This window comes from Leucoraja erinacea, unplaced genomic scaffold (genome assembly GCF_028641065.1).
Source record: "Leucoraja erinacea ecotype New England unplaced genomic scaffold, Leri_hhj_1 Leri_88S, whole genome shotgun sequence".
Lineage (NCBI taxonomy): Eukaryota > Metazoa > Chordata > Chondrichthyes > Rajiformes > Rajidae > Leucoraja > Leucoraja erinaceus.
In genome coordinates this window covers 274,285-298,574 of record NW_026576828.1, presented here as the reverse complement: position 1 = coordinate 298,574, position 24,290 = coordinate 274,285, and the positions used below count along the sequence as shown (strand labels likewise).

Below are 24,290 nucleotides of genomic sequence, written 5' to 3'. Positions count from 1 at the left end.
CGGCCTTTAACACCATACACCCAATTAAACTCTATAATAAACTGTTGGACATGAGCATTCACCCAGCCATGTGCCATTGGATCCTGCACTTTTTGACAAACAGACAGCAAAGAGTCAAGGTGGGTGAAAAACTCTCCAGCCCTCTGACTCTCAACACAGGAGCCCCCCCAAGGGTGCGTTCTGTCACCTCAGCTCTTCTCACTTTACACCAACAACCTCATATCCCAATGCAGCTCAGTCAAAATTTTCAAATATGCAGATGACACAACAATAATTAGTCTCATCTCAGACAACAACGAATCACAATACCATCAAACAGTCGACAGCGCAGTCAAATGGTGTGCAGACAACAACCTCCAGCTTAATACATGAAAAACCTTGGAAATCACCATAGACTTCAGACGCAAACAAAACCCCAAACCCCCGGTCCATGTCTGCACCTGGGCTGGAATGGAACCAATGTCCTTGGGGGAGTGTTTGCTAGTGCTGTCGGGGAGGATTTAAACTAATGTGGCAGGGGGATGGGTACAAGAGCAGAGAGGCAGGGGGTGTAAAATGAAGGTAGAACCAATAGGTAGCAAGGTGAAAAGTAAAAGTGGCAGGCAGACAAAACCAGGGCAAAAATCAAAAAGGGCCACTTTTCAACATAATTGTATAAGGGGTAAGAGCGTTGTAAAAACAAGCCTGAAGGCTTTGTGTCTCAATGCAAGGAGTATTCGTAATAAGGTGGATGAGTTGAACGTGCAGATAGGCATTAATGATTATGATATAGTTGGGATCACGGAGACATGGCTCCAGGGTGACCAAGGCTGGGAGCTGAACATCCAGGGATATTCAATATTCAGGAGGGATAGAGAGAAAGGAAAAGGAGGTGGGGTAGTGTTGCTGGTTAGAGAGGAGATTAACGCAATGGAAAGGAAGGACATTAGTTTGGAGGATGTGGAATCGGTATGGGTAGAGCTGCGAAACACTAAGGGGCAGAAAACGCTGGTGGGTGTTGTGTACAGGCCACCTAACAGTAGTAGTGAAGTTGGAGATGGTATCAAACAGGAAATTAGAAATGCTTGCGACAAAGGCAAAGCAGTTATAATGGGTGACTTCAATCTACATATAGATTGGGTGAATCAAATTGGCAGGGGTGCTGAGGAAGAGGATTTCTTGGAATGTATGCGGGATAGTTATCTAAATCAACATGTAGAGGAACCAACGAGAGAGCTGGCTATTTTAGACTGGGTATTGAGTAATGAGGAAGGGTTAGTTAGTAGTCTTGTTGTGCGTGGCCCCTTGGGCAAGAGTGACCATAATATGGTTGAGTTCTTCATTAGGATGGAGAGTGACATTGTTAATTCAGAAACAATGGTTTTGAACTTAAAGAAAGGTAACTTTGAGGGTATGAGACGTGAATTGGCCAAGATTGCCTGGCAATTAACTCTAAAAGGGTTGACGGTGGATATGCAATGGAAGGCATTTAAAGACTGCATGGATGAACTACAAAAATTGTTCATCCCAGTTTGGCAAAATAATAAATCAGGGAAGGTAGTGCATCCGTGGATAACAAGGGAAATCAGGGATAGTATCAAAGCAAAGGATGATGCGTACAAACTAGCCAGAAAAAGCAGTATACCGGAGGACTGGGAGAAATTCAGAGACCAGCAGAGGAGGACGAAGGGCTTAATTAGGAAAGGAAAAATGGATTATGAAAGAAAACTGGCAGGGAACATAAAAACTGACTGCAAAGGTTTTTATAGATATGTGAAAAGAAAGAGATTAGTTAAAACAAATGTAGGTCCCTTGCAGTCAGAAACAGGTGAGTTGATCATGGGGAACCAGGATATGGCGGACCAATTGAATAACTACTTTGGTTCCGTCTTCACTAAGGAAGACATAAATAATCTGCCGGAAATAGCAGGGGCCTGCGGGTCAAAGGAGTTGGAGGAATTGAGTGAAATCCAGGTTAGTCGGGAAGTGGTGTTGGGTAAATTGAATGGATTAAAGGCCGATAAATCCCCAGGGCCAGATAGGCTGCATCCCAGAGTATTTAAGGAAGTAGCTCCAGAAATAGTGGATGCATTAGTAATAATCTTTCAAAACTCTTTAGATTCTGGAGACATTCCTGAAGATTGGCGGGTAGCAAACGTAACCCCACTTTTTAAGAAGGGAGGGAGAGAGAAAATGAGGAATTACAGACCAGTTAGTCTAACATTGGTAGTGGGGAAACTGCTAGTCAGTTATTAAAGATGGGATAGCAGCACATTTGGAAAGTGGTGAAATCATTGGACAAAATCAGCATGGATTTACGAAAGGTAAATCATGTCTGACGAATCTTATAGAATTTTTCGAGGATGTAACTAGTAGCGTGGATAGGGTAGAACCAGTGGATGTGGTGTATCTGGACTTCCAGAAGGCTTTCGACAAGGTCCCACATAAGAGATTAGTATACAAACTTAAAGCACACGGCATTGGGGGTTCAGTATTGATGTGGATAGAGAACTGGCTGATAGAGGGGGGGGGGGGAGAGAAAAGAAGCGGTTTGTTACCTACATTTTGAGAACCCAACGTTCCTATCGGCTTATAAGCTACCCAAGCAGAATATGACGTGCTGCTCATCCTGGTTGCGTGTGGCCTCATTCTTGCATGGAAGACGCCCATGACAGAAAGTTCAGTTTGAGCGTTGGATGGGGAGTTAAAAACCAAGTTGACAATCGGGGATCCAGCTGGTCTTGGTGGATCATGCAAGTGTTCAGCGAAGTGGAATCCACTTTGTGAGCGCCAAATGCGGTAGATGAGGTTAGAGGAGGTGCATGTACACTGCTGTCTCACCTGTAAGGGCTGCTGTGGTCCTTGGATGGAGGTGAGGGAGGTGTAGGGACAGGTGTTAGATCTCTCTGCCTTTGCTGGGGAAAGTATTTGGGGAGAGGGTGGCTTGGAAGGGAATGGATGGTTTGGTAGGGAAGCGATGAGCGAACCAATGAGCTGAGGAGCTGGAGACGGAATATGTGTTATGGGATCACGCTGCATGTGGCGCGACTGTTGGAGAATGATGTGTTGGATGCGGAGACTGGTGGGGCGAAAGGTACAGTCAAGGGGAACTCTATCCTTGTGCTGTCTGCGGGGGAGGAGGAACTGCAGGAAACAAAGCAGAAACACGAGTGATGGATGTGTCAACAACATCTGGAGGGAGAGGGGGAGGTGGGGTGGCATCATGTTTACCAACTTTATCAACTAAGGAAAACATCTTGGATATCCTAGAGTGGAAAGCCTCATCTTTAGACCAGATGTTGTGGAGATGGAGAAATTGAGTGTAGGGGATGGCATCCTTGCAAGAGATAGGATGGGAGGAGGTATAAGGTCACAGTTTATGGATAAGGGGCAAATCTTTTAGGACCGAGATGAGAAAAACATTTTTCATCCAACTCAGTTATCCACTTTGGTGGCAAAAACAGGAAAGTAGACTCTTATCTGAATGGTGGCCGATTAGGAAAAGGGGAGACGCAACGAGACCTGGGTGTCATGGTATACCAGTCATTGAAAGTAGGCATGCAGGTGCAGCAGGCAGTGAAAAAAAGCAAATGGTATGTTAGCATTCATAGCAAAAGGATTTGAGTATAGGAGCAAGAAGGTTCTACTGCAGTTGTACAGGGTCATGGTGAGACCACACCTGGAGTATTGCATACAGTTTTGGTCTCCAAATCTGAGGAAAGACATTCTTGCCTTAGAGTACAGAGAAGGTTCACCAGACTGATTCCTGGGATGTCAGGACTTTCATATGAAGAAAGACTGGATAGACTCGGATTGTACTCGCTAGAATTTAGAAGATTGAGGGGGGATCTTATAGAAACTTACAAAATACTTAGGGGGTTGGACAGGCTAGATGCAGGAAGATTGTTCCCGATGTTGGGGAAGTCCAGGAGAAGAGGTCACAGTTTATGGATAAAGGGGAAATCCTTTAGGACCGAGATGAGAAAAACATTTTTCACAAAGAGTATGAAGAGAAGGCAGGTACAGGATACTGAGTTGGATGATCAGCCATGATCATATTGAATGGCGGTGCAGGCTCGAAGGGCCGAATGGCCTACTCCTGCACCTATTTTCTATGTTTCTAAAGTTCCACCATGGTCCAACTCCATAACTCCTTCGAAGTGGCAACACAAGTAAATGGAGCAGTAAAGGAGGAGATGTGAATCACGCACACACATCCAACATCAGAGTTGCATAAGTTATATGATAATTGAGGCAGGTAATGTAACAACATTTTAAAGACATTTGGACAGGTACATACATCGGAAGGTTTGGAGGGATATGGGCCAAATGCAGGCAGGTGGGACTAATGTAGATGGGCCTCTTAGTCATCATGGGCAAGTTGGCTGAAGGGCCTGTTTCTGTGCTGTATGACTGAGATGAGCAGGGCAAGATTTTGACACTTAAGGTCATGAGTGCCTGAGACACGGGGGCGGTTTTAGAGATTTTGGAAAGGTACATGGAGATATGCAGGGAATGGAGGGATGTGCAGGCAGATGAAAGTTGGCTTGTTCGGCACAGTCATTTTGGATCCAAGCGCCTGTTACTTTGGTGTACTGTTCGATGATTAGTATTCCATGAAGGTGGCAACACAGGTAGAGAGGGTGACAAAGAAGGGATTTAGCACACTTTGCCTCCATTGGTCAGAGTATTGACCACATGTTTCAGCTGTACAAGTTGGTAAGGCCTTAGTTGGAGGTCTGTATACAGTTCAGGCTACAAGAAGAATGTCATTAAATTGGAGATGGAACAAAACAAGATTTAAAGATGTTACTGGGTTTGGAGGGTTGAGCAACACTTGTACCCTTTCAGCATGTGCAAATATTTGCTTTCCATATCGCTGCTATTCCAACTTACACTGATAAATCTTCACACGTGAGATGATACTGTAACTTGTTTATTTCATCTTTCAATCCCTGTGTTGGAAATAAGAATCAAGAGCATTCAATATTCAGTACACTTATCAATTGCTATTCAATAATTACAATGACAGTGATATGGCAGAAGGAACTTTAAAGGTTGAAAGAGGAAGATTACAGTCATGATATTATAATACTGTTTCTAATTGTCCTATTGAAAGCTACTACAATTTCAGCACTGGGCAACCACAAGCAATACAAAGGGAGATGTGCTGAATTCCTTTAATTAGAAAAAACCTACTTAATAAGAATGGCAAATTGTCAAAAATAACTGAAGCACATAGCAAAAAGGCAAGAATGTTATAAGTACATAAAGGGAAAAAGGGGAACCAGGGAAAGAATGGGACCCTCAGGAATCAAGGTAGTCAACTATGCGGAGGGCCACAGGATGTCGGCAAGATCCTCAACGAGTATTTCTATCACCTGCTTTTACCATCTTGAGAACAGTCAGTATTACAGTCAAAGAGGTGCTGAAGGTTCTAATGCGTATAAAGGTAGACAAATCTCTGACCTGATCTGAGGACACTGGGAAGCTAGAGAGGAAATTGCAGATGCCTTGGTAGGGATTTACGAGTCATCATTGAAACAGATACCAGAAGATTGGAGGGTGGCAAATGTTTTTGCCTCTATTCAAGGGAAAATCCTGGAACTACACGCCAGTGAGCCTAACATCTGTGGTTACTAGCAAGTATTCTGAGCAATAAGATTTGCATGCATTTAGATCAACAAGGGCTGATTAGGGAGAGTCAACATGGTTTTGTACATGATTCTGATTGAGTTTTTTGAAGATGTGACCATAAAGGTTATTGAGGGCAGAGCTGTAGATTTGGAAAAATAGAAACATAGAAAATAGGTGCAGGAGTAGCCCATTTGGCCCTTCGAGCCACTACCACCATTAAATATGATCATCGCTGATCATCCAAAATCAGTAGTACCCCGTTCCTGCTTTCCGTTGGCCCTAAGAGCTATATCCAGCTCTCACTTGAATACATCGAGTGAATTGACATCCACTGCCTTCTGTGGCAGAGAATTCCACAGATTCACACTCTCTGGGTGAAAACATCTTTCCTAATCTCAGTCCCAAATGGCCGTACCCCATATTCTTAAACTGTGACCCCTGGTTCTGGACTCCCCCAGCATGGGGACAATTTTTTCTGCATCTAGCATGTCCAATTCCTTTAAGAATTTTATATGTTTCTATAAGTTTCCCTCTCATCCTTCTAAATTCCAGTGAATATAAGCCCAGTCGATCCATTTTTCCATCATATGTCAGTCCTGCCATCCTGGGAATTAACCTGGTGAACCTCATGGGTTTATGGATTTGGATATGGATTTCAGCAAGGTATTCGACAAGGTTCTGCATGGTAGGTTGCTCTGGAAGGTTAGATCGCATGGGACCCAAGGAGAGATAGAGCAGAGAGTGATGGTGGAAGGTTGTTTTTTGGACTGGACCCATTGCTGTTAGTTTTCTATATCAATGATTTGGATAAGAATCTACATGGCATGATTAGCATGTTTGCAGGGAACACAAAAGTGAGTGGTTTTGTAGATAGTGAAGATGGTTGTCAAATATTGCTTAACAATCTTGATTTTGTTGGCCAGGTGGGTGGGGAATGGTTGATGGAATTTAATATAGAGAAATGTGAGGTGTTGCATTTTCGGTAGTCTAACATGAGCAGGACCTACACAGTGAATGCAGGGCTCTGGGGGGTGTTGTTGAATAGAGGGATCTAGGAGTGCAGGTACACAGTACTTTGAAAATGGCGCCACATGTAAATAAGGTGGTCAAAAAGGCTTTTGGCACATTGGCCTTCACCAGTCAGAGTATTGAGTATAGCAGTTGGTAGGTGATGTTGCAGTTATAAGACACAAGACTAAGTGGGACCAGTTGGGTCCCAGTCACACAGGACGCCTGGTCCCCCAATGCAACCCATTCCCCAACTCAACCCGTTCCTCCAATGCAATATTCCACCACTTACCCATAATCCTAACTGCGCATGCGCGGCTCATTTCCCTTCACCCCTGAGCACTCCCTCCCTCTCCTCTTCATGTGTGGGAGGGGAGGAGGGGAGGTAGGTGAGGGGGGCAGGGAAGTGGGGTGTGTGGCAGGGGATGTGGGGTGGGTGGGGAGGAGGATGTTATGTGTGGGTGGGAAGGTGTAGGAGGGGGGGAGGGATGGAGATGGTGGTGTGGGGGGGAGAGTGGTTTGTGGGGGAAGGGGTGTGTGGTTGGTGGGTGTGGGGTGGGAGGGGAGGTGTGTATGTGGGCAGGAGGGATGTGGAAGGGGGTAAGGAATGTGGGAGGGGGGGGGGAGGGTTTGGGAGTGGGAGAAGTGTGTGTGTGGTGGGGGTGGGGTGTGTGTGTGGTGGGGGGTTGTGTGGGAGGAGTGTGTGTGTGTGTGGGTGGGATCTGTGTGGGCGGGGGGTGTATGTGTGTGAGCGGGGGTGTGTGTGAGGGAGAGAGGGGTATGTGGGCGGGGGAGGAGTGTGTGGGCAGGGGAGAGGTGTGGGGGCAGGGAGGTTGTGGGCAGGGGGGTTCTGTGGGAGGGGGGGTGTGGGCGTGGGGGAGGAGGGTGTATGGGGGGAGGGGTGTGTGGGCAGTGGGGTTGAGGGAGGAAGGGGTGTGTAGGCAAGGGGGGGTTGTGGAGGGGGAAGGAGGGAGAGAGGAGGGATAGAGCAAGGGGAGAGAGGAAGGGGAGAGGGGGGAGAGTGTGGAGAGAGGTCGGGGAGAGGAGGTGGGGGAAGGGGGAGAGAAGGAGGGGGGGAGAGGAGGAGGAGGGGGAGAGGAGGAAGAGGGGTAAGAGGAGGAGCAGGGGGGAGAGGGACCCGTCCGGAGACGGACCCAACAGTTCTAGTACAGGGCCCAACTTGCTCGTTCTTCAAAGCCTGGGGGAAAGAGAGAGCCCGGGGGAAAGATAGCCTGCGGGGGAAGAGAGCGGAGGCGACCAAGGAGCCGAGAGAAAGCGATGCCTGAGCGTCTTTTGAATAACGGGGGGTGGGAGGGTGGGAGGGGAGAGGTGGGGGGGTGACGTCACTCGCAGCAGGAGCAAGACACCTGCAACGCGAGCAAGACGGCAGCAAGCAGATTACTGTTCTGGGTGTCAGATGTGGGAAGTCATGGAGTCTCATAGCCTTCCAGACGTCCACATCTGCACCAGGTACGTTGAGATGGGGCTCCTAAGGGACCGTGTTAGGAACCTGGAGCAGCAGCTCGATGACCTCTGTCTGATCAGGGAGAGTGAGGAAGTCATAGAGAGGAGTAATAGAGAGGTGGTCACCAAGACCACGGGAGGCAGACAAGTGGGTCACGGTTAGAAGGGGCAAGGGGCAGAGGCAGGGACTAGAGAGTACCCCGGTGGCTGTACACCTTGGCAATAAGTATTCCGGTTTGAATACTGTTGGGGGGGGAGACAGCCTACCTGGGGGTAGCAACAGCTGCCAGGCCTCCGGTACAGAGACCGGCCCTGTTGCTCAGAAGGGTAGGGAAAAGAAGAGGAGGGCAATAGTAATAGGGGACTCTATAGTTAGGGGGTCAGACAGGCAATTCTGTGGACGCAGTCAGGAGACCCGGATGGTAGTCTGCCTCCCTGGTGCCTGGGTCTAGGGTGTGTCTGAACGTGTCGAGGATATCCTGAAATAGGAGGGAGAGGAGCCAGAGGTCATGGTACATATAGGTACCAATGACATAGGTAGAAAAAAAAAGAGGTCCTGAAAGGAGAATTTAGGGAGAGGAGGAGAGTTAAGGAGAAGGACCGCAAACGTAACAATCTCAGGATTACTGCCTGTGCCACGCGACAGTGAGAGTAGGAATGCAGTGAGGTGGAGGATAAATGCGTGGCTGAGGGACTGGTGCATAGGGCACGGATTCAAGTTTCTGGATCATTGGGACCTCTTTTGGGGAATGTGTGACCTGTACAAAAAGGACGGGTTGCACTTGAACCCGAGGGGGACCAATATCCTGGTGGGGAGATTTGCAAAGGCTACTGGGGAGACTTTAAACTAGAACGGTCGGGGGGTGGGACTTAAATAGAGAAAGCTAGTAGTGGTGTGTGAGGCAGGAGGCAGAGAAGGGAAATGAATGATTCAATGGATGAATGAATGAATGAATGAATGAATGAATGAATGAATCTCTTTATTGTCATTGCACATGGTACAACGAAATTTAAAAGTCAATCCCACGGTGCGATTCACAAGAGCAATTTTAAATATATAAGAAAAGGTCAAAATATATACACATAAAAAAATTACAGATAAATAACAATAGCAGCTGAGGTAGAGTCATTCAGTTGTATGTGAGTGTTATTTCTTATTTTGCATTGTTAAGTTCACGTATGGCTATGGGGTAGAAGCTGTCTCTGAGTCTGTTTGTGCGAGTTTTGAAAGACCTGTACCGTCTGCCAGAAGGCAGCAGGTGGAACAGGTTGTGTCCAGGGTGGGAAGGGTCCTTCAGGATGTTGGCTGTCCTGCCAAGGCAGCGAGAGCTGAAGATGTCCTTCAGGGAGGGCAGTGGGCAGCCAGTGATTTTTTGTGCGGTGTTGATGACCCTTTGAAGGGCTCTCCTGTCCGCTGCAGAGCAGCTGGCATACCATGTGGTTATACAGTACGCCAGCACACTCTCGATGGAGCAGCGGTAGAAGGACACCAGCAGCTTCTCCTCCAGGTTGTTTTTCCTGAGGATCCTCAGAAAGTAGAGTCGCTGCTGGGCCTTCTTGACTGCTGTGGTGGTGTTTGTAGTCCAGGAGAGATCCTCCGTAATTTGTGTGCCCAGGAATCTGAAGTCTGAGACCCTTTCCACACAGTCCCCATTGATGAATAGGGGTTTGGGGGCTGCACTGTTCTTACGGAAGTCTATGATAATTTCCTTTGTTTTTGTGGTGTTTAGGATGAGGTTGTTGTCTGAACACCACGCTGTCAGTCTTTGGACTTCCTCCCTGTAGGCTGTCTCATCTCCTCCTGAGATGCGTCCAACCACAGTCGTGTCGTCCGCAAACTTGATGATGGTGTTGGTGGAGTGGGCGGGGGCACAATCGTGGGTATAGAGGGCGTAGAGGAGGGGGCTCAACACACAGCCCTGTGGGGAACCGGTGCTGAGTGTGATGGGGGTGGAGAGGTGATGGCCCAGTCTGATGGTCTGGGGGCGGTTAGACAGAAAGTCCTTGATCCAGAGGCAGATGGTTTTGGGAGAGTCCTAAATCCATGAGTTTGGTGACCAGTCTGCTGGGGATGATGATATTGAAGGCGGAGCTAAAGTCAATGAAAAGCATCCTCACATAGCTCCCCTGGTGTTCGAGGTGGGTCAGTGCAGTGTGAAGAGCAGTGGCGATGGCATCCTCAGTGGACCTATTTGCTCTGTAGACAAACTGGTGTGGATCGAAGGTGGGCGGGAGGCTGGCTTTGATGTGCTGCTGGACCAGCCTCTCGAAACACTTCATGATGACTGGTGTGAGAGCGACCGGTCGGTAGTCGTTAAGGCCGCTGATAACAGGCTTTTTTGGTAGTGGGATGATTGTGGCAGACTTCAGGCACGGTGGGATGATGGATTTGGACAGGGACAGGTTGAAGATTTTCGTGAAGACCTCGGAGAGTTGGTCTGCACATTCCTTCAGAACCCTTCCTGTCACGCCATCCGGGCCGGCAGCCTTCCTCGGGTTCACCGCCCTGAGCACCCGCCTCACTTCATGCTCCTGCACAGTGAGGGTGTAGTTGTTGTTGTTAGGGGCTGGTGGGAGAATGGTGACGAACTCTTCTGGTTCTGCCTCAAAGCGAGCAAAGAAGCAGTTCAGCTCCTCTGCCAGTGAGGCATCGCCGTCGGTCGTCGTGCTGTTGCTGGGCTTGTAGTTGGTGATGTGCTGGATGCCCTGCCACACCCGCCGTGGATCGTTGTTGTTAAAGTGGTCCTCTATCTTCCTCTTGTGGGCCGCTTTGGCATCCCTGATGCCTTTCTTCAGGTTGGCTCTAGCAGCGCTGTACAGGGCTCTGTCGCCAGACCTGAAGGCGGTGTTGCGGTCCTTGAGGAGAGTTTGGACCTCTTTTGTCATCCACGGCTTCTGGTTGGGGTACACCCGGATGAGTTTGTCGATGGTGACGTTGTCAACACAGTTTTGGATGTAAAAGAGTACCGTGGATGTGTACTCCTCCAAGTCCTGATTTCCAAAAATGTCCCAGTTTGTCCTTTCAAAGCAGTCCTGTAGCTGTGAGGAAGCTCCTTCAGGCCAAGTTTTAACAGTCCTGGTGGTGGGTTGAGCTTTTCTCCTGAGGGGGGTGTATGCTGGTGCTAAGTGAATGGATAGGTGATCCGACTAGCCTAAGTGTGGTAGTGGTGTGGCTCTAAGCCCCTTCTTGATGTTTGAGTAGGCCTTGTCTAATGTATTTTCTCCCCTGGTTGCACATTTGATGTGTTGTTCAAACTTGGGGAGAACTGATTTTAAGTCTGCGTGATTGAAATCACCAGCTATGATATGGGCTGCTTTGGGGTAGGTGTTCTCTTGTTTGCTGATAGCGCTATGGAGGTAGCCTAGGGCTATGCTAGCATTAGCATCCGGTGGGATATAGACAGCTGTAACTATGACCACGGTAAACTCACGTGGAAGGTAGAAAGGCCTGCATCGAACTATCAGGTACTCCAAATCAGCAGAACAGTGTCTGTCTATGATTGTGGTATTTGTGCACCAGTTGTTGTGAACGTAGATGCATAACCCCCCTCCTTTGCTCTTTGTTTCTATCCCAGCGAAATGCTGTGCAGCCTGCTAGCTCAATGGCTCCGTCCAGTACAAGTACGTGTAGCCACGTCTCTGTTATTAGCAGAATGCAACTGTTCGCGATGAATTTGTTTGTGGCGACCTGTAGTCTTAGTTCGTCCATTTTGTTGGTGATAGATCTGTTGGTGAGAATGATGCTGGGTAGCGGTGGTTTATGTGGTTGTTGCCTTAGCCTAGCGAGTAGACCGGACCGGCGACCACGCTTTTGCTTCCTGTGCCTCCTCCGTCTCCGGCGTTTGCTGGGGCCGACAACAATCCACGGAGACCCCGGTGTCCTGGCTATCTCCTCCGGTATGTTGCGTGAATGCAGAAAAACACACTTAACTGCCTGTTTACACTGTAATCCGATAATCAGAAGATCCTGTCGGCTGCAGGTGAGATTCGCACGACAAAACGTAATATTGTCAAACAGACATACAAACAAAAACACACAAAAAAAGCACCGAAAGGGAGAGCTTCGAGCCGCTGCGACTGTGCGCGCCGCCATCTTGGATTTCAGAAGCACTCAGACCCAACATGTAGGGGAGAAAGAAGAAAAAGATAATAAACAGAGAACAAGAGGTGGTAGGTTTCATAAATGTGTATATTTTAATGCAAGGAGCATTGAAAGAAAAGTGGATGAGCTTAGAGCCTGGATTGACACCTGGAAGTATGATGTTGTGGCGAATAGTAAAACATGGTTGCAGGATGGCTGTGATTGGAAAATAAATATTTTGGGATTTCATTGTTTCAGGTGTGATAGAATTGGAGGGGCAAGAGGTGGAGGTGGTGCATTGCTTGTCAGGGAAGATATTACAGCAGTGCTTTGGCAGGATAGATTAGAGGGCTCGTCTAGGGAGGCTATTTGGGTGAAACTGAGAAATGGGAAAGGTGTAGCAACACATAGGGGTGTATTATAGACCGCCTAATGGGGAGCAAGAATTGGAAGAGCAAATATGTAAGGAGATAGCAGATATTAGTAGTAGGCACAAGGTAGTGATTGAGGGGGATTTGAATTTTCCACACATAGACGGGGAAACACATTCTGTAAAAGGGCTGGATGGTTTGGAGTTTGTAAAATGTGTGCAGGATAGTTTTTTGCAGCAATACATAGTGGTACCTACTAGAGAAGGGGCAGTGCTGGACCTCCTGTTAGGAAATGAGACAGGTCAGGTGGCAGAGGTATGTGTTGGGGAGCTATTCAGGTCCAGTGATCACAATACCATTAGTTTCAAAATAATTATGGAGAGGGTTAGAACTGGACCAAGGATTGAGATTTTTGATTGGAGAAAGGCTAACTTTGAGGAGATGCGAAAGGATTTAAAAGCAGTGAATTGGGACATTTTGTTTTATGGGAAGGATGTAGAAGAGAAATGGAGGACATTTAAAGGGGAAATTTTTAAGAGTACAAAATATTTATGTCCCTGTTCGGTTGAAAGGAAATAGTAATAATTGGAAAGAGCCCTGGTTTTCAAGGGAAATTGGACACGGTTCGGAAAAAGAGAAAGATCTACAATAATTATAGGCAGCATGGAGTAAATGAGGTGCTTGAGGAGTATAAATAATGTAAAAAGAATCTTAAGAAAGAAATTAGAAAAGCTAAAAGATATGAGGTTGCTTTGGCAAGTAAGGTGAAAGAAAATCCAAAGGGTTTCTACAGGACTATAAACAGCAAAAGGATAACGAGGGATAAAATTGGTCCATTAGAGAGTCAGAGTGGACAGCTATCTGACAGAGCCAAAAGAGATGGGGGAGATATTGAACCAATTTATTTTCTTCGGCTATTCACCAAGGAGAAGGATATTGAATGTATGTGAGGGTATGGGAAACAAGTTAGAGTGGCTATGGATAGAACTATGCTATTCAAAGAAAGAGGAAGTACTGACATTTTTTGAAATATATAAAAGTTGGGAAACGTTCTCCAGGTCCGGACAGGATAGTACCTAGGACATTGAGGGAGTATAATGTATAAATGATCACAGGGCAAGTGACAGAATAATTTGGAGAATGGGTTTCAAGGTCGAGATTTTTGATTGGAGTAAAGCGAGCTAACGACTGGTGTAATAGGTGCTAAGGATGAAAAGCTAGAAATTGGGAACATTTTGTTGACGTCAGCGGGTAAGGCTGTAGATTGAAGAGAAATGGATACCATTTTTAAAGTGGGAATTTTAAGATGTAAACAGTTAGTTCCCATTACGTGATAGGATCTAATAGGGATAATTGGAAACACGTGCCTGACGGTTAATGTTGAGACAAGATCTACAAGACTTTATAGCAGTATAGGTCATGATGATTAATGGCGGGATGACTTGTGTGATAATATGAAAGTTTCACACAAGCATCTTTGGTTCACTCACACTTTTAGAAAAGCGTACATTAAGAGATAGTTGTGCCATGCTGTCGTAATAAGGTGAAAGAAATCCAAAGAGGTTTCTACAGTGGACTCTAATGGAATGCAAAAGGATAAGGAGGGATTACTGTTGGTCCATTAGAGATTTTGGAGGTCATGTCGTGTCCCCTAGTCTGGGGGAGATCTTGTGGAATCCATTTTGAGTCGGTAGACACCAAGAGCGAAGGATACTTGATGATAGATTTAAAGAAGTGATGATCTGGCTCTAATCTCGGAGATGCTAAAGTAATTAAGGAATAGTAATACATTGATAAATACCCCTCGAGAATAGTGCCTGGAACAGGCTCCATGTTTTGATTAAGGTATACATTCCTAGACCCATTGAGGGAAGTTAATGCAGTAAATAGCATTTTGCTATGTACAGAAAGATTTAAAATTCCATTTAATGAAAGGTAATCAGAAATAGTGCGGAATGATGGGTGTATATTGCGCATTTGAGGCCATGATGTAAATAGGGCCTTCTAGATAGGAAAATTGTAGCAGATGTATATAATATGGACAATAATTCATGTGAAAGCTGATCACCCTCCCTGCATCTGCAGATGGAATTAATGTTAATATGCCCATGCCAGAATGGTTAGGGTCGTGAGTAGGATCCTAGTCAATTATTGGGATATATATCATTTTGTCTAAAGCTCTTGATTTTTTGAGATATAATAGGGAAATATGCTTGGAGCTAAATGGGTCTGATTATATCCTCAGTAAGGCCGTTGAGAAAGTTGGTAAGAAGGATGAATATTAAGGGGCCAGTAGCAAGAGGATACTAGCTGGCCTGGTCATGGGTCTGCCAATGATAATAATGGTGAATCATTTGGCCAGGTTCATGCTGACTCGATCTGACTATGGATTGCTCTGAGATCTGATGTTTATGTTCACTGTTGTTTGTCCATATCCATTCAAAAATCAGGGGATTACAATTATAAAGGAATAGTAGTATGCAGATGATACTAAGATAGGTGGTGGTTGTGGATAATGAAGTAGATTTTCAAAGTCTACAGAGAGATTTAGGCCATTTGGAAGAGTGGGCTGAAAGATGGCAGATGGAGTTTAATGTGATAAGTGTGAGGTGCTACATCTTGGCAGGTCAAATCAAAATAGGATGTACATGGTAAATGGTAGGGAATTGAAGAATGCAGTTGAACAGAGGGATCTGGGAATAACTGTGCATAGTTCCCTGAAAGTGGAATCTCATGTAGATAGGGTGGTAAAGAAAGCTTTTGGTGTGCTGGCCTTTATAAATCAGAGCATTGAGTATAGAAGTTGGGATGTAATGTTAAAATTGTGTTTGTCCAGAACATTGGTGAGGCCATTTCTGGAGTATAGTGTATATTTAGGGGTAACATGAGGGGGAACTTCTTTACTCAGAGAGTGGTAACTGTGTGGAATGAGCTTCCAATGAAGGTGGTGGAGGCAGGTTCGATTTTATAATTTAAAAATAAATTGGATAGGTATATGGACGGGAAAGGAATGGAGGGTTATGGTCTGAGTGCAGGTAGATGGGACTAGGTGAGAATAAGGGTTCAGCACGGACTAGAAGGGCCGAGATGGCCTATTTCCGTGCTGTAATTGTTAAATGGTTATAAGTTGGAAAGGGTGTAGAAAAGATCTACGAGGATGTTGCCAGGACTCGAGAGCCTGAGTTCACGGGAGAGGTTGAGCAGACTAGGATTCTATTCCCTGGTGCACAGGAGGATGAGGGGTGATCTTATAGAGGTGTACAAAATCTTGATTGGGTACAGTCTCTTACCCCGAGTAGGGGAATCAAGAACCAGAGGACATAGGTTTAAGGTGAGGGGTGAGAATGATTTAATAGGAACCTGAGGGGTAACTTTTTTTTACACAAACAATGGTGGCTGTATTGAATGAGGTGCCGGAGGAGGTAGTGGAGGCAGGTATTATTGCAACGTAGGTACATGTATAGGATAGGTTTGGAGGGATATGGACCAAATATAGGCAGGTGGGACTAGTGTAATGGAATGAGTCGGCTTGGGCAAGTTGGGCTGAATGGCCTGTTTTCCAAGCTGTATGATTCTATGACCTAAATCTGCATTAAATATAACTTTACAACTTTACAAGTGCAAAGACATCTGATACAAGGATACAAAGGACATTTATTATCACATATACCAATTGGTGTATTGAAATTTGACTTGCCATGCAGCACACAAATGGAGATAAGACTCAACATTAAAGAATTTAACAATAAACATAAAAACATCCCCCCACAATGGTTCCCACTGTGAGGGAAGGCACAAAGTCCAGTCCCCATCCCCTTGTACACCCATAGTCGGGCCTATTGAGGCCCCTGCAGTCTGCGCTACGGTGGCCCAATGTTTCAGGCCCTTCTCGCTCCGGCGTCGGGAGAACCCTCTCAGCGGCTTGGGACACCTGGAACGGCCGCTTCTTTACTGGAGACCGTGGCTCCGAAGCCAACAGGCCGCGATGGACAGAGCTCCACCACTGGTGATCTCGCCGAGAGATCCCAGGCTCCTGATGTTAAAGTTCAGCACCGCCGCCCGCGGATGGCCGCTCCACAGTCCCGCAGCTCCGCGATGTCCATCGGTGGTCTCAGCATGGTCCAGCGCGGCGACCCGGCCAAGGCATTGCCCGCTCCGCAATAGCGCTCCAGTGCTGTGCCGCCGCCGAAGCCGTGGTTCTGGCCGGTCCCCTCAGGAAACACAGCTCCAGACCCGTTGGTAGGCCGCGAGGAAGGGTCGAAGATGCTGCCCGGAGAAAAGCCTCTCCGACCGGGTAGGGACCAGGGAGAGCAGCTTCCCCCTTCCTCCCCACATAAAAAAGAATAGACCTCCAAACAAAACACTTTTTAACACACTAAAAATAAAAGAAAGAAGTGAAAAGACAGACAGCTGCAGGCTGGGCAGCCACACCCAACTGGACGGTGCCCCATCTGTGCCATGTTCCCAGCCTAGCAATGTGAAGGGCAGGAATCCACATCAGGTTCACCGCACAAAATTGTACAGTACTGGGAGGGAGGATCAGGGGTTCCCATCAGGTCTCTGCTTTAATAGTGCACAGCAGCAGCAAAGATAGGGTTTTGTGCAAGGTTCCCAGCACCACAGGGTTGTCAGTGAACAAGAATCTCTCTGTAATGACCACTTTTAACTAAATTCCAATCTTCTTGCTGAGATCTGCTGTGCTTTTGCAGCATTTGTTTATATTATTTTCACTGACTGGGAGATTGTTTTGGGATATTCAAAGATCAACTAAAAATATGAATGCATTTGAACATGTCTCAAAGAATGTTAAAATATAATGGAGTTTGTGCAAAAGAAATGTTTTCATTTCACGTACTGAATGTGCATTATCACTTTGTCTTGACTATTTTACCTGAATTATGTCATTATATTCATCCACAGTTGATTTCATTTCCTCTGACTGATTTATTTTCTGGAAAATAAAACACAACAGCAACAGAAATTGTTAAAATGAATGCCAAGAACATGTATCTAAATATGTCCACATGAAAACCCCACTTACCAAGTACAAATCCTGCCCCAGAATAAATCTTTTATTCTTTTCCTTACAATCACTGCACTCTTCATTAATCATGGCAATCTAATGAACACAATATTATTTTACCATACCTCTTGTCTGAAACTCATTAGTACAGATTCATCCATACATTTCTATTCCCCAATAATGCATTGCTAAGGGATAGAAATTCAACTGGTGAAAGTTTGGCTGGCTATGCACGGGAGCTTGAGATTCAACTCAAACAAGACAATGCAGTTTGAAGAGGGTCCCGACCAGAAATGTAATCAAAGTATCAAAGTCAAAGTATCCTTTATTGTCATTCAGACCTTTCGGTCTGAACGAAATATTGTTGCCTTGCAGTCATACATATAATAAAATAACAAAACACACAATAAACACAAATTTAACATCCACCACAGCGAGTTCGCCAGACACCTCCTCACTGTGATGGAAGACAAAAGTCTTAAAGTCTTTGTCTCTTCCCTCCTTGCCCTCCCTCTGCGCTGAGGTGATCCAGGCCTCCGATGTTGTGACCCCACCGGGTGATGGTAAGTATGTGCCGCGGCTCAATCGTGCTCAGCGAACGGGCCGGTTCAAACTCCGCGGCCCGGGGTGGTCGAAGCTGCCACCCTCCAGTCCAGCGGACGCAGCTGTTGTTGCGGGAGCTCCGGAAAAACAGGTCACCAACCTGTGACCTGCGAGCTCCCGACGATGTCGTCCAATGGCCTCCAAAGTCGGGTCGCCGCTGAAAGCCGGAACACCACCTCAACTCCGAGTCGGGCCGCCGCCGCCTCAGCACCGAGTTGGACCGCCGCCGGCTCAGCCTCGAAGTCGGCTAGTCTCGCGCTGGTAAGTCCTGGCTGGTTCTGCCTCCGGAGCCTCGAGGTCGGTCACAGTTGGAGGCCGCCAGCTCCGCCATTAGACCTCAGCGCAGACGGAGACGGAGGATACGACAAGAAGAGACGCACCCCCCCCCCCCCCGAAGGATGAGACTAAGACAAGTTTCTCCAACCCCCCCACACATACACAACCTAATAACTCAAATTAACTAGATAAAACAAGACAAGAAAATAACAAAAAAAGAACAGATGGACTGCAGGCGAGCCGCAGCTGCTAAGACAGCGCCGCCACTTCCGTAATCTGTCCCTACCCTCCACAGATGCTGCATGATCCACTGAGTTCCTTGAGCACTTTGTTTATTGCTTAGGAAATGCAAATCCCTCAAGCAAATTATGGACATCCCGCAACGGGGAAGGATGGGAAATTGGTGAACTCATATCAAAGCAAGGCAGGGAGAATATTCTATAGACAATCCAATAGGATAGACTAGCGCCAAGCATGCAAGGGATATCAGAAAGTCCCAGAACAAGCAAGGTTTGAGGGGAGAAATCAGTCATACAGCATGGAAACATGCCTCCCAGCTCAGCATGTCCAAGTTGAACAGTGGACACTCATGTATATTAATCTTAACAGCCAACACATGGCCTGTGGTCCATCACGTCTAGGAGATTCAAGTGCTCATCTAGACACTTTTCAATTGCTGTATGTGACTGTGCTTCCATCATTCTCTCTAGCAGTACATTCATTGTACTCACACTGAGAGAAAATGGGGTTAGGTTAGGTAAGGGGGCGGTGCAGCGAGACCTGGGCGTCCTTGAACATCGGTCACTGAAAGTTGGCTTACAGATACAGCAGACAGTGAAGAAAGCTGATGGAATGTTGGCCTTCATAACAAGAGGATTTCAGTATAGGAGTCAAGAGATTCTTCTGCAGTTTATAGGGCTCTGGTGAGACCACATCTGGAGTATTGTGTACTGTTTTGGTCTCCTAATTTGAGGAAGGACATCCTTGTGATTGAGGCAGCGCAGCGTAGGTTCACGAGATTGATCTCCGGGATGGCGGGACTGTCATATGAGGGAATACTGAAAAGACGAGGCATTTATTCACTGGAGTTTAGAAGGATGAGGGGAGATTCTTATAGAAACATATAAAATTATAAAAGGAATGGACAAGATAGATAGAAACATAGAAAATAGGTGCAGGAGTAGGCCATTCGGCCCTTCGAGCCTGCACCGCCATTCAATATGATCATGGCATCCAACTCAGTATCCCGTACCTGCCTTCTCTCCATACCCCCTGATCTCTTTAGCCACAAGGGCCACATCTAACTCCCTCTTAAATATAGCCAATGAACTGGCCTCAACTAACTTCTGTGGCAGAGTGTTCCAGAGATTTTACTTCGGAGTCACGTGAGTGTCTACGTGAAGAACCCCGCCAGGACGCATGCGTGACATCACTTTCACGCTTACGAAACGACAGGCGGGGTGGAGCGTTCCCCCGCAGAGGTAAGTTTCAAACCGCGACCTGCAGGTAAGTGATTTACTCTGCGGTAGTTTTTGTCCCCGCGCTGTTTTTACACAGGGGGGGAAGCTGGACAAAATAGTGTCCACAAGTGCTGCGAGTGAAGCTGGCTGGGGAGGACCACGAAGTTGCGGGAGCCAGCAGCAGCTGAAGGCACAAGCCCCGTAAGGGATCAGCTGTGCCGACTTTTGGTCCCGCGCCGGCCAGAACACCACGGCCGGGCGGGAGACTATTCAGATGGGGCCGTCGACTTTTGACAAGTCGATAACGGCAGGAGGCGGGGTGGAACAACGTTCCCCCGTAGCGACAATTTAAACCAGGACCTGCAGGTAAGAGCTGCGGTCTTTTTGTGTTTTCCCATGCTGATTACAGGTGAAGAAACCAACGGGCTGCGACAAAGCTGGTGGGCTAGCAGCGGCCAGTGGCACTTGAATCACCTTTAATGGGATCAGCTGTGCCCGATGTCGCCTCCGCACCGGCCAGATCCACTCCGCGGCCGGGCAGTAAGGCAAGACAAAAAACCATCAAAGTCGTGGACTCAGAGTAGTCCGACTTTGAGCAGCGGCCAGCGACCGTGAGCGCTCGAGCCGGATGGAGCGGTGTGTGGAGCATTTGCTCCAACGTGACAGGAGATGGAGTCGAGTCACTGTGAGCTCTATGTAAAACCCACAGCAGCATCTCTTGTAGGGCTGCATAGTGCTTCTCCCTCGTCAGAGGGGAGCACTGCGGGTCAGTTCTGGGCTGATCCTGAAGAGGGGTTTGCAGAACAGAAATCAAGTGTGCAGGGGGTGCAGGAACGTGAAAATCTACTGGACATGGTGTCCAACTTCATACAGCCAGACCAGACTGGCCAAAACCTGGAGGACACCTGACCCGGGTAACTGTATATCCCGGAATGTTTCCTGTAGTAAATGATTGTATATGGAAACTCCTAAACAGCGGGGATAACAGTTTTCACCCGCACAGTGGATGAGAAGGACATGTCGCAGGACCAACAGGATGCACTGGCACTGCTTTGCAACACACGGCCGTAGACAGCACCCTTACGCACCCGCCAGTAGAACAAGACCGACTGGTGAAAGCTCGAAGGTCTGGTACACCAAACATGAGTCTTTCTTAGGCCATGGCCCAGACCGGCCTTCTTGGAATATACGCAAACCTCCAACATCAACCAAACCACAAACACAGACAGCGACGCCTCAACATCAACGAAGGATTTACAAAAATAAGTAAACCTGCCACTGGTAACTATGGAGGTAGGTGGGTCTGGTTCCCTACAAATTGCAGGGAGCATGGAGGTTGGGGGGTGGGGGAGATTACTCTCCTTTCTGGATGCATGGAGTATGTTAACTACCGATACTTATATTTAAGCAGTATCCAGGATATACAATAGAATTATACACAAGTACAGCCCTCCAGTTCAACATATACCGAACCGAATGTTCGTACTTTCCGGTAAAGAAAAATCAGAAGCGCAGGCTGAACTGGAACAGCCTTACGCAAAAGGGGTAATTGAAAAATCCCAACACGAACCGCTAGAATTTGTGTCCAATATCTTTACCAAAATCAAAAAAGATGGTGGTTGTCGCATCATCATAGATCTGACCAAATTGAATACATTTGTACAATATATTCATTTTAAAATGGAAACCTTTGTTACTGCTAAACAATTGATTTCCAAAGGTTACTTCATGGCTAGCATCGATTAAAAAATGCTTACTATTCAGTGCCTATAAGAGGTGACCACAGATGTTACTTAAAATTCAACTGGATGGGACAGCACTGGCAATATAGAGCGCTGCCAAATGGATTAACATCAGCCCCCAGGCTGTTCACTGCAATTTTGAAACCAGCCCTAGCGTTTCTACGGAAACGAAAACACATGGTCATGGCATATCTAGATGACATACTTATTCTGGGCAAAACTTTGGAATTGGCCAAACAAACTGTAACAGTCACAAAACTGTTATTTGAAAAACTGGGGTTTATTATCCATCCAGTTAAATCTAAATTAACGCCTTCCACTACTATGGACTATTTGGGGTTCACCATTGACTCAGTTCACATGTTGGTGACTTTGCCAAAGGGAAAGGCTATAGACTTAATAGAGGCTTGCAATAACCTCGTTGACATCAGTAACCGTCCATCAGATTGGTAGCAAAAGTAATTGGCAAAATGGTGTCTGCTTTTCCAGCCACACAATTTGGACCTTTACATTACCAACATTTACAGAGAGCAAAAATTCAAGCACTCAAAATCAATGCTGGTCATTTTGACAGACCAATGAAGCTACCAATCAAAGCTATAATGGAACTAAAATGGTGGATAGATAACATTTGGCTTTGTTTCAATCCAATCATTATCAGCAACCCTTCTATGGTGCTACAAACTGATGCCAGTGCACTTGGTTGGGGTGCCACCAATTCCATCTCCAGCTGTGGAGGTAGATGGACTGCTCAGGAGGCCTCATTATTACTAACACTTGGCATAAACTACCTGGAAATGTTGGGTGCATTCTATGGCCTAAAGTCATATTGTACTGGGTCATATCACCAGCATGTTAGACTACAGATTGACAATACCACCGTGGTAGCATATATCAACCACATGGGTGGAAACAAATCGACATCATGTGACAATCTAGCTAATACAATTTGGCAGTGGTGTATCCAGAGAGATATTAGGATATCAGCTACTTACCTACCAGGTAAACTAAATTTAGTGGCAGACACCAGGTCACGCAAATTTAATGAAAACACCGAATGGATGTTGAATAAAAAGTATTTGCTGATATTACAGCACGATATGGAACACCAGATATCGATCTATTCGCATCCAGGCTTAATCACCAGTTATCAAATTATGTTTCATGGGAACCAGACCCTGGGGCAGCGGCGACAGATGCATTTTCGCTGCATTGGGGGGAAATTGTTTATTTATGCATTCCCTCCTTTCTGCCTCATCAGTCGGGTATTAAGGAAAATACAGCAGGACTCTGCATCTGGTATTTTGGTAGTACCCGATTGGCCTACTCAACCATGGTTCCCAGTGATAATGAACATGGTATTAGAACCATGTATCACCATCCCGAATAGACCAGACTTGTTGGTTCATCCCGTAACAAGGGATAGCCACCCATGCCATAACTATTTGAATTTATTAATTTGTAGAGTTTAAAAATACCTCTACTACAGCTGGGACTGACGGAGTGAATATGATTTCGGCGGCCCAAAGACAGTCCACCAAAAAACAGTATCTGGTCTATATCAGGAAGTGGGAGATGTATTGTAACAAAAACAGCATCACCTACAGAGATATGAACATCCCGTCTGTTCTGGAATACCTGGTAGGCCTCCATTATGATGAGGGGCTCAGTTATAGTGCCATCAACTGCGCCAAAAGTGCCTTATCGACTTATCTATGGCAAGGAACAGAGCGTCACTCTGTTGGAACTCACCCACTGGTAACAAAACTTATGAGGGGAATTTTTAATACCAATCCCCCAAGAACCAGGTACTCCCAAATACGGGATGTGAGTATTGTCCTGAAGATGCTCAGGAATTGGTCTCCAGCAACAGCTCTATCCCTACATAGACTGACATTAAAAACAGTCATGCTAATGGCATTGGTCATGGCACAAAGGGTACAGTCATTACATAAATTAAGACTGGACAACATGACTTCTTCATCTGAAAACATTACGTTTCATATTTATGAATTAGTGAAACAGAACAGACAGGGATCAGCGGGCCTCAATATCGAATTTAGGTCTTACCTAACAGATGATTGTCTCTGTATAGTAAAACATTTGTCGTTATATATGGAGAAAACAAAAATCATCAGAGGCAATGAGAAAGCACTTTTAGTCAGCCATAAGCAACCACACAAAAAAGTGTCGGTCCAGACCATCTCAAGATGGCTGAAACAGGTTCTAACACAGGCTGGGGTGGATACTAATATTTTAAATCTCATTCCACCAGGGCTGCAGCTACATCGGCAGCTATGCAGTTGGATGTACCAATGGACCAAATCCTCAAGGCAGCAGGATGGTCAGGGGAAAAAATACTCCAACTATTTTATCATAAACCAGTCATTAAACCTGGAACATTTGAAGAAACAATTTAAGTTCTGTAATTTAATTACCCCATAAATAGGGGCTATAATTTGTGTTAATCAATTCATGGATTTCAATGTCGGATTCATGTCTAAAATATGTTGACACAATTCCTCCTACAGTCATTAAGGCAGATGTGATGCATGGACTTGTTTCCACGGCATGAAATCACAGAGCTTTGAAATCTTCACGTAGTCACTCACGTGACTCCGAAGTAAAATAGTACGATTAAACGAG

At 46.2% G+C, this 24,290-nt stretch overlaps 1 protein-coding gene across 19 annotated transcripts in view; it reads right to left on the bottom strand.

Moving 5' to 3' along the window:
• LOC129694990 (protein KASH5-like) overlaps nt 1–24,290 on the bottom strand; it is a 244,456-nt gene that overhangs the window by 98,960 nt on the left and 121,206 nt on the right. For all 19 annotated transcript variants that reach the window (XM_055631736.1, XM_055631746.1, XM_055631735.1 and 16 more), the window contains 2 exons: nt 17,432–17,491; nt 4,876–4,934 (listed from right to left, as the gene is read on the bottom strand). In XM_055631736.1, coding sequence (XP_055487711.1) covers nt 4,876–4,934; nt 17,432–17,491 — 119 coding nt within the window. The remainder of the gene's footprint in view (nt 1–4,875; nt 4,935–17,431; nt 17,492–24,290) is intronic.